The sequence below is a fragment of the Diaphorina citri genome, unplaced genomic scaffold (genome assembly GCF_000475195.1).
Source record: "Diaphorina citri unplaced genomic scaffold, Diaci psyllid genome assembly version 1.1 scaffold851, whole genome shotgun sequence".
Taxonomy (NCBI): domain Eukaryota; kingdom Metazoa; phylum Arthropoda; class Insecta; order Hemiptera; family Psyllidae; genus Diaphorina; species Diaphorina citri.
In genome coordinates, this window is record NW_007378283.1 from 111,076 (window position 1) to 121,387 (window position 10,312).

General features: G+C 41.4%; 2 protein-coding genes across 2 annotated transcripts in view; both read right to left on the bottom strand.

Annotated features, from left to right (window-relative positions):
• Positions 1-709: 709 nt before the first annotated feature.
• The window catches only part of LOC103512555 (constitutive coactivator of peroxisome proliferator-activated receptor gamma-like), an 11,704-nt gene continuing 2,101 nt past the window's right edge, over positions 710-10,312 (bottom strand). The window contains exon 3 of the mRNA XM_008477325.2: positions 710-1,592. Coding sequence (XP_008475547.1) covers positions 710-1,592 — 883 coding nt within the window. The remainder of the gene's footprint in view (positions 1,593-10,312) is intronic.
• Positions 6,349-7,990, bottom strand: LOC103512549. Its single transcript, XM_008477315.2, has 4 exons — positions 7,868-7,990; positions 7,058-7,360; positions 6,645-6,923; positions 6,349-6,524 (listed from the first exon to the last, which is right to left on the bottom strand). The coding sequence occupies exons 1-3, from the start codon at positions 7,950-7,952 to the stop codon at positions 6,661-6,663; spliced, it is 651 nt and encodes a 216-aa protein (XP_008475537.2). The 5' UTR covers positions 7,953-7,990; the 3' UTR covers positions 6,349-6,524; positions 6,645-6,660.

Sequence of the window (10,312 nt, forward strand, 5' to 3'; positions counted from 1 at the left end):
AGGATAAGGAAAGTAAAAAGCCAGTCGAAGAGACAGAGAGAAGGAGAGAAGAAGAAGAAGAAGAAGAAGAGAGAGAGAGAGAGAGGGAGAGAGAGATGAGACAAACAGAAACAGAAATAATTAAAATGCAACTCTGAGAAATAAGGATTTTTTTTTTTATCCTGTCCGGAAAAAAAGCTTGGTGAAAATAGTCAAAATGAAAAGGTCTGAAAAGGTCTCCTTTTTTTAAACTGTGTAATTATTTACCTACGTAGATATTTTTCATTAAACCTACTCGTAGAGAGAAGAGGACCTAGGGAGGGGGAGAGAGAGTGGAGAATGAGAGAGAGAGAGGAGAGGAGAGAGAGTGAGAGAAGGGGAGTTATTTAGGGAGAGGGAGAAGGGAAGAGAGAAAGAGGGAGAGAGAGAGAGCATTTCGCAACATTGATTTTGTTTCACCTTCTAGGCGCAGTTAGGAGTAACAATCATGTGAATCATGTGTGATTTGAGAAGGGAGGGGGATATCTTGAGTTATTTAAGAGGAGGTAAGTAGGTGCCTCTCCTTTTTATGTGAGGGGTACCTAATTGAGTGACCCCTATCTTGTATGACCTTGTACTTTTGACATAAATACCTACTTTGGCCAAGTAGGTACGATGACATTCGTGATCGTGAGTAGATAAGTTACTATGTAGGTAAGTAAGTAGGTGAGAAAATGGAGTCCCAATAAAATCAATAGATATGGCGATATAACGTCAGGGACAAAGCGAGTAGATCACGCTCCTCTGGGTTGGCGATTTTGTCAACACGTAACTCCTCTTCTACCACGTAGTCAGTGTAGCTACCAATGGAACTCAGCATCAAGTTGCATGTATCCTGCACTGACATGGACTTGGCGTTGATTATCCTGGCCAATTTTTGTGTGTCATTCCAGTACTTAGGATAGCCTTTGTTATCACATGTGACGTTTCTACACAGATCTGCAATATTCCTCACATACTTGTTCAGATTGAGTTTCCCACCCACACGCTCCGAGACACGGAATTGAAAACTCTTCATCACCTCATACTCCATGATGTCATTCCCCATCAGTGTAGCAAACAGAGGTAACTGGTTCAATTGTAGTCCAAGATGTGTTGCCAAGCCTTGGCTGTCATAGATGCAGGTTGTCATGTCACGCATATTGAAAGTTCGCATGGACAAGTAGTACACAGCAGCATTAGCAATGATAAAGTCCGTGTCCTGGCTTAGTATACCGAAGCTGTTGTTCTTCCTGGCGTAGGTGATGATCTCTATATCATTCTCAGTAAGACTATGTACGATGGGTTGTCCCAGCTCATACTTGATGATGGCAGCGGTTGTAAGACACAACTCGGAAGGGAACAGAGAGCCTGAAGTCTGAAAATCCTGTTCAGCGTCGTAGGTATTTGATTGAATGCTGTTCATTATTTCAATGAAACGTTTGACGTTCTCGTATCTCTTTTTGATCCAGACGGAGCGTTTGTCTTTGGCTTTGTAATTACCAAAGAACGCGATCAATTGAATCCCCAGGCTGTTGAATTTTGAGTACAGGTTTCTCATGTATTGAACCATACTTACCATTTCACCTCCATATCTAGAAGGAAATGGGTGAGGTAAGTTAGTGTGATTTAATACGCAAGTACGTAGGTAGGTATATACCCTTAAAACTGCCCTAATACAGGCGCTTAAAAATGCCTTTTCTCAAATGTGCTCAAAGCCTAGCGCTTACAAGGCAGACGCACTACCAACTAAGCTAACTAGGCTGGCCGTACTACAGGTTGAAATGGAAAAAAGTAGAAAGTTGTGAACAAAATATCTCAAGGACGTTTTGTCGTAGAGAGATGAAATTTGGTATGCTATCCCGGTATGGTCCAAGGACGCGACTGTAACAATTTTGTAAAAATCGGACAGTCACTCATCCAGATATCAACTAAAGTCGATGTTGCTGCGGACTTAAAAAAAGTAAAAATCCATTTTTTTTTCTTCATAATTTAGACTTAGAAAAATTAAAAAAAAAAAAAAGTTCAATTTTTGGACACTTTTAAATGATCCCTTATTACATGGGGAGTATTTTGAGATAGAAATTTTCCGGCCAAAAATCGAGACTAACCTTCCTACCTACAATAATGTCAGAGAATTAATGGGAATTGAAGACAAAAAAAAACATGTTTTCGGACTTGGAAATTTGAATAGGTAGGTACCTCGGTAGGTAAAAGTACTTAGTTTCAGACAAAAAAATTCCTGTAGAAAAATGGACCGCAAAAAAAATTACAGGAGGAAAATGGATCCGGAAAGTACAAAAGATTTGTTGCCAGCCTAGTTAGCTTAGTTGGTAGTGCGTCTGCCTTGTAAGCACTAGGCCGCGGGTTCGATTCCCGCCCGGGGCGGATTTTATCCTGATGGGATAATGTTCGTTCTCGGAACGGCTGGCTTTCACCTATCCTGTCTTCCTTCTCTCTTCGATTTCGGGACGATGAGACCATAGCAGTTACAGTTCCCTCTGTCAAACCTCTTAAAAAAAAAAAACAAAAGATTTCATGAGTGGGTGTTAACACTAGTATGCAGTTATGTTATCAACTTATCAATATCTGACCTTGCAAAACCCACACTTGAAATAGAAACATTATCACATGGATAAGTTTATTTGTTGGCAAAGCAATTCAAAAGTACCCACTTTGGTACCTATTTTGTAATAAAAATAATCTTCCCTCTTCCAATTTATCAATATTATAGGTAAGTAGGTATTAGGTACCTATTTTTATTAGCAATTTCCCTGTCGGTGCGATTTGCACTTCTACTTTACACACACCTTACCTCGGATGATAAGATTGGAAAAATCAATAGTTCTGTATACCTACATATAATCTATTTACTAGGTACCTACTAAAAATAGCAAATTCAATAAGTGGGTATGGATTGGCATGGTAAGTAGGTATAAGTATGTACTAGAAATAGCAATTCAGATATAATGAAAAAAAGTGGAAAAATGCGAAATAATGCAAAGAAAAGTGATAAGACTGATAAGATTGCAATAACAAATCTCAGACAAATAAAAGTTGATGATGATGATGATGATGATTTTTTTTTTTTTTTTTTTTTTTTTTTTTTTTTTTTTTTTGGGGGGGTCCGATCTAAGATAAAACTCTTAAATTAGTCCCCTATTAATAATTATCTAGATATCTAGGTAATGAGAGTAATTTTCTTGACATAAAAAAGAAAAAAAAAATGATGGGAATGTAAATCTTTCTTCTTCCTTTACTGAACCTTTTCCCAATGTTATTTGGGGTCGGCAATTTAATCTGTAAAAAGCTAAGAAGTTAGGTAACTCTATAGACATATATAAAAAAACTCACTGTTATTGTCGCAAACTGCAAAAAGAGCAACATTTTTTTTTTTTTTTTTTTTTTTTTTTAAAAAAAATTTTAAGATACTTTCCTCCCTATGGGACAAGGAAAGTAAAAAAAAAGAGGGAGAGGGGGGGGGAGAAAGAAAAGGAGGGAGAAGGATGCTGTGTCCTTCACCCAAGCAGATACAATGTGGAGCACATACAAAATGTGGAGCATCACAATCTAGGTCTAAAGTTCACCATTTCTCCTACCTTCCTGGTCCAAAGTTCACACCTCCTCTCTCTTTCTGGTCTCTCTTCCCCTCTCTTACCTCCCCTTTCTGGGTGACCTGACCTTGAACCGTGTGGTGCCCCGTACTACCCCAAAACCTTGAACTTTCTCTCTCGGAGAAAACTCCCCTCTCTCTCCCTACCTTCCTGGTCCAAAGTTCACACCTCCCCTCTCTTTCTGGTCTCTCTTCCCCTCTCTTACCTCCCCTCTCTGGGTGACCTGACCTTGAACCGTGTGGTGCCCCGTACTACCCCAAAACCTTGAACTTTCTCTCTCGGAGAAAACTCCCCTCTCTCTCTCTCTCTCTCTCTCGGAGAAAACTCTCTCTCTCTCTCTCTCGTGCCATGATGACAAGTGTTCCAGTTTCCTAAATTCTCGCAATACTGTGTGTGTGTGTGTGTGTGTGTGTGTGTGTGTGTGTGTGTGTGTGTGTGTGTGTGTGTGTGTGTGTGTGTGTGTGTGTGTGTGGAGAGCGAGAGAGGGTGACGGAGAAAGATGAAGAGGGTGAGGGAGAAGGAAAGAGAGAAAGAGGGAGAGAGAGCGAGAGAGAAGAGGACCTAGGGAGGGGGAGAGAGAGTGGAGAATGAGAGAGAGAGAGAGGAAAGGAGAGAGAGTGAGAGAAGGGGAGTTATTTAGGGAGAGGGAGAAGGGAAGAGAGAAAGAGGGAGAGAGATAGAGAGAGAGCATTTCGCAACATTGATTTTGTTTCACCTTCTAGGCGCAGTTAGGAGTGACAATCATGTGATTCATGTGTGATTTGAGAAGGGAGGGGGATATCTTGAGTTATTTAAGAGGAGGTAAGTAGGTACCTCTCCTTTTTACGAGAGAGAAGAGGACCTAGGGAGGGGAAGAGAGAGTGGAGAGAGAGAGAGAGGAAAGGAGACAGAGTGAGAGAAGGGGAGTTATTTAGGGAGAGGGAGAAGGGAAGAGAGAAAGAGAGATAGAGAGAGAGCATTTCGCAACATTGATTTTGTTTCACCTTCTAGGCGCAGTTAGGAGTAACAATCATGTGATTCATGTGTGATTTGAGAAGGGAGGGGGATATCTTGAGTTATTTAAGAGGAGGTAAGTAGGTACCTCTCCTTTTTATGTGAGGGGTACCTAATTGAGTGACCCCTATCTTGTATGACCTTGTACTCTTGACATAGGTACTACTTTGGCCAAGTACAATGACATTCGTGATCGTGAGTAGATAAGTTACTATGTAGGTAAGTAAGTAGGTGAGAAAATGGAGTCCCAATAAAATCAATAGATATGTACATACCTATGTAGTTCGTATAATTACCTCCCCAAACCAACCTCAGTGGTGTAGTGGTTAGCACGGTAGACTTGGGATCTGGAGGTTGGTGGTTCGAGTGCAAATCAAGTCATAAAATTTAGCGTAGTGCATTAAGCAGGGAACGACATTTGTGACAAGCATTATTTATGCTTAACACAATTCAAATTCCTTTATAATTACCTCCCCCAAAAATGTTTTCCGTTTCCAAGCTAGGCATAGGTGGGCATACATAAGAATAATATTATTTCCCGTTTTCGGCGATGACATTCGCAATCGTGAGTAGATAAGTTATTATGTAGGTAAGTAAGTAGGTGAGAAAATGGAGTCCCAATAAAATCTATGTATTTTTACACTTACATACCTATGTAGTTCGTATAATTAATTACCACCCCAAACCAACCTCAGTGGTGTAGTGGTTAGCGCGGTAGACTTGCATAAAATTTAGCGTAGGGTATTAAGCAGGGAACGACATTTTGCGACAAGCATTATTTATGCTTAACACAATTAAAATTCCTTTATAATATTACCTCCCCCAAAAATGTTTTCCGTTTCCAAGCTAGGCATAGGTGGGCATACATAAGAATAATATTATTTCCCGTTTTCGGAAATTGCTGTCAACAATGACGTCATTTGCGGCCCGTGACGTCATCAGTACGCATCTCACGTGAAATACCTGGAACGCCCAAATCCTGCGTAACATTCTGCGTAAATTCGATAAAATTCGGGACTCCCACCGGGCCCCGGGACCTATATTTAGGTCACCGGGTTCTGTGTTGACCTAGCCATCTCCTGACCTATTTATGCTTAACACAATTAAAATTCCTTTATAATTACCTCCCCCCAAAAAAGTTTTCCGTTTCTAAGCTAGGCATAGGTGGGTATACATAAGAATAATATTATTTCCCGTTTTCGGAAGTTGCTGTCAACAATGACGTCATGTGCGGCCCGTGACGTCATCAGTACGCATCTCACGTGAAATACCTGGAACGCCCAAATCCTGCGTAACATTCTGCGTGAATTCGATAAAATTCGGGACTCCCACCGGGCCCCGGGACCTATATTTAGGTCACCGGGTTCTGTGTTGACCTAGCTATCTCCTGACCTACATTTGAGGCCTCAATTTTTACCCTATTGTCCCAAATAAGGCGCGGTGTGCCCTGGTTTCCTATCTTTTCTTCGTTGTTGTTTTTACTTTCTATTACTACAGTATAGCGACTATACTAGTAATGAAAGTATTGCAATCGGTAAAAAATTTTCAAAATGGGGAAATAGTTGGAAATATCCGTTTTGGGATCCCCTGATGTCAAAAAAGTGGTTTTTAGCCCATGGTCTGTACGTACGTACGTACTACAGGTTTTTTTTTTTTTTTAAAGAGGTTTGACAGAGGGAACTGTAACTGCTATGGTCTTATCGCCCCGAAATCGAAGAGAGAAGGAAGACAGGAACGTAATATTCATTGGAAGAAGCACTTAGGACTTAGGTTGCAATAAGTGCAAATGTGTTGTGAAAAGTTTAGGTACACATAAATCCAAATTCCGCTTCAGTCTTTGAAGAAAAATATGGGTATTTCAACTGTGGGTTTTCTTTGTGCAGAAAAAGCCTGTCCCTATGCATGCTGCATTGTGACTCTGTGTATGTCCTATGCATGCTGTATTGTGACTCTATGCATGTCCTATGCATGCGGGGGGGATGTCTCCAGAAAAGCATACACGTTGTGCACAGCACTGGTCACATGTCTATCACACAGACCATGCAGTATGCATGTCCTATGCATGCGGGGGGGATGTCTCCAGAAAAGCATACACGTTGTGCACAGCACTGGTCACATGTCTATCACACAGACCCAACTCTGTCCAATGCTGAATCAGAACCACAAACCTGTACAGGGGAGAGGCCCTATCATGCGAACCTCTGCGGAAGGGTTGTGCTGTTCCGATATCTGTGAGAGAGGAGCACACAGTATGGAAGAGATCACTGGTATGCTTCCTCTGAGTGGTGAGGAACTCGTAAAAGCGCTGCACCATGGTGCCTTGCCAATAGTTGTGACCGTCTACGGATTCTAGCGGGATAGGGAAGCCGCATACAGCGTTCAGATTGATAACCAGCTGAGTTGTCTTCATGAATAGATTACAGGCACGGATCAGAAGCGCTGCACCATGGTGCCTTGCCAATAGTTGTGACCGTCTACAGATTCTAGCGGGATAGGGAAGCCGCATACAGCGTTCAGATTGATAACCAGCTGAGTTGTCTTCATGAATAGATTACAGGCACGGATCAGTTCCACGCTCTCCGCTTTCTTCATCAGGCTCGGATGTTGGAATGTCTCTACCTGGGCGTGGTTCAGTAGAGATACGACACTGAAGGAGAAGAGGATGGCGTCTCGCTCGGCACGTGATAGATAGGAACCATGTTCGTAATCCAAGTAGAGGAACGTGAACAGAGGAACAAGCACGGTGGCAGGCAGAACTGGAAGTAGAACGTGATTATTTACGTGACTAATTCTGAGCCGATTTCATTAGAACAGGAATCTAAATAACACACTCCAGATTCAGGCCTAGACAGGTCAAGCCCTCTTTCTTCTCAATGATCGGTCGATCTCCTCTCAGTGCTATCTTGAGCTTGTGCTTCATCTTCACGATCGAGAATGAATCCAGTTATTTACGTGATAGTAAATAAATATAAATAGACCTATTATTAGGAGCTAAACAACTAATTAACTACGTTCGGTAGGTAAATAATTAACTGCGTTCCTTTTCGACTTGGTTTTCAATTTGATAAAAAATCTCTTATACATGAAATGGGTTCCTGGGTCCTTCAGAAAATTCTTCTTTATAATTCTGAGGATATTAATATGCAGATTTTCTTCTTTCCTCATTCAAAGTAAAAAATAATGAAAAAAATAGCTTTATTTCTAGTTCTTGCTGTGATTACTTTACTAGGATCTCTTTTTAAGAAGCAAGATGGATAGATTACCTGGTAAGATAGAGTTGAGCTTATGAACAACAGCAGGCTCAAGGTCACAACTTTGAGCGAAAATGCCGACCATGTACCTCCTCATCTGGTCCACCCTCTCTGGTGCTCTCTCCAATAGGCGTACGTGATAGTAAATAAATATAAATAGACCTATTATTAGGAGCTAAACAACTAATTAACTACGTTTGGTAGGTAAATAATTAACTGCGTTCCTTTTCGACTTGATTTTCAATTTGATAGTTAAAAAAGCTCTTATACATGACATGGGTTCTTGGGTCCTTCAGAAAATTCTATCTTCTTTATAATTCTGAGGATATTAATATGCAGATTTTCTTCTTTCCTCATTCAAAGTAAACAATAATGAAAAAAAAATAGCTTTATTTCTAGTTCTTGCTGTGGTTACTAGGATCTCTTTTTTAAGAAGCAAGATGGATAGATTACCTGGCAAGATAGAGTTGAGCTTATGAACAACACCAGGCTCAAGGTCACAACTTTGAGCGAAAATGCCGACCATGTACCTCCTCATCTGGTCCACCCTCTCTGGTGCTCTCTCCAATAGGCGTTTATCCACGGGTACCAAGCTAGTCAGTGGTATAGACACAGCATCCAGGAGACCAGGGCCGGGTTGCAAACATCCTCGCCAGACGTCTAGAAGACGTGTGACGTTCTGGAGATGGGGGGGAGTGACGTTGGGTATCCTTTGAAGACATTGGTCACCTGTGATTATCAACTCTTTGATTTTCACACCGGGGTTGCCTGAGGGACGGAAGAGACGAAGGTACACAATGAATAACTACCTCACCACCCACTTACAACACATAAAAGCATTGGGACTCAACTCGGTAAAAAAAAGTCAACGGGACTCAATCCGTTGACTCCCATTTATTTAAATTTTATCATTATTATTTGGTGAAGATAGTGGGTCTTGTGAAAAGCTGATTGCTTGTCTTTAGAGGGTAGGTATGTCTATCAATTTTGTTATGAATATCGGGAATAACTTCGTGTTTTTCTGAATAACGAAGTACCTATCGGTAGTATGTATTTTTACACATACATACCTATGTAGTTCGTATAATTACCACCCCAAACCAACCTCAGTGGTGTAGTGGTTAGCACGGTAGACTTGGGATCTGGAGGTTGGTGGTTCGAGTCCAAGTCAAGTCATTAAATTTAGCGTAGTGCATTAAGCAGGGAACGACATTTGTGACAAGCATATCGGTAGCGTTTGTTTAGGTTCAAACCTACCTACCGATTTGAAAGTGAAATTTTACCTGCAAACGTAGCTCCGTACAGCACAGCTCTAAGTCTAGCCAGCACTTGTCCAATAGGTGTGACATCCTCTTTATGAAATATCTCAATACAAGTGCTCATCTGCATCTCCTTGTTACAAATAAGCATGAGCACATCACAAGTAATCCAGCACTGGCGATATAACCCAATAGGCGTTTATCCACGGGTACCAAGCTAGTCAGTGGTATAGACACAGCATCCAGGAGACCAGGGCCGGGTTGCAAACATCCTCGCCAGACGTCTATAAGACGTGTGACGTTCTGGAGATGAGGGGGAGTGACGTTGGGTATCCTTTGAAGACACTGGTCACCTGTGATTACCAACTCTTTGATTTTCACACCCGGGTTGCCTGGGGGACGGAAAAGACGAAGGTACACAATGAATAACTACCTCACCACCCACTTACAACACATAAAAGCATTGGGACTCAACTCGGTAAAAAAAAGGTCAACGGGACTCAATCCGTTGACTCCCGTTTATTTAAATTTTATCAATATTATTTGGTGAAGATAGTGGGTCTTGTGAAAAGCTGATTGCTTGCCTTTAGAGGGTAGGTATGTCTATCAATTTTGTTATGAATATCGGGAATAACTTCGTGTTTTTCTGAATAACGAAGTACCTGTCGGTAGCATGTGTTTAGGTTTAAAACCTACCTACAGATTTGAAAGTGAAATTTTACCTGCAAACGTAGCTCCGTACAGCACAGCTCTAAGTCTAGCCAGCACTTGTCCAATAGGTGTGACATCCTCTTTATGAAATATCTCAATACAAGTGCTCATCTGCATCTCCTTGTTACAAATAAGCATGAGCACATCACAAGTAATCCAGCACTGGCGATATAACGTCAGGGACAAAGCGAGTAGATCACGCTCCTCTGGGTTGGCGATTTTGTCAACACGTAACTCCTCTTCTACCACGTAGTCAGTGTAGCTACCAATGGAACTCAGCATCAAGTTGCATGTATCCTGCACTGACATGGACTTGGCGTTGATCATCCTGGCCAATTTCTGTGTGTCATTCCAGGACTTAGGATAGCCTTTGTTATCACATGTGACGTTTCTACACAGATCTGCAATATTCCTCACATACTTGTTCAGATTGAGTTTCCCACCCACAAGCTCCGAGACACGGAATTGAAAACTCTTCATCACCGTC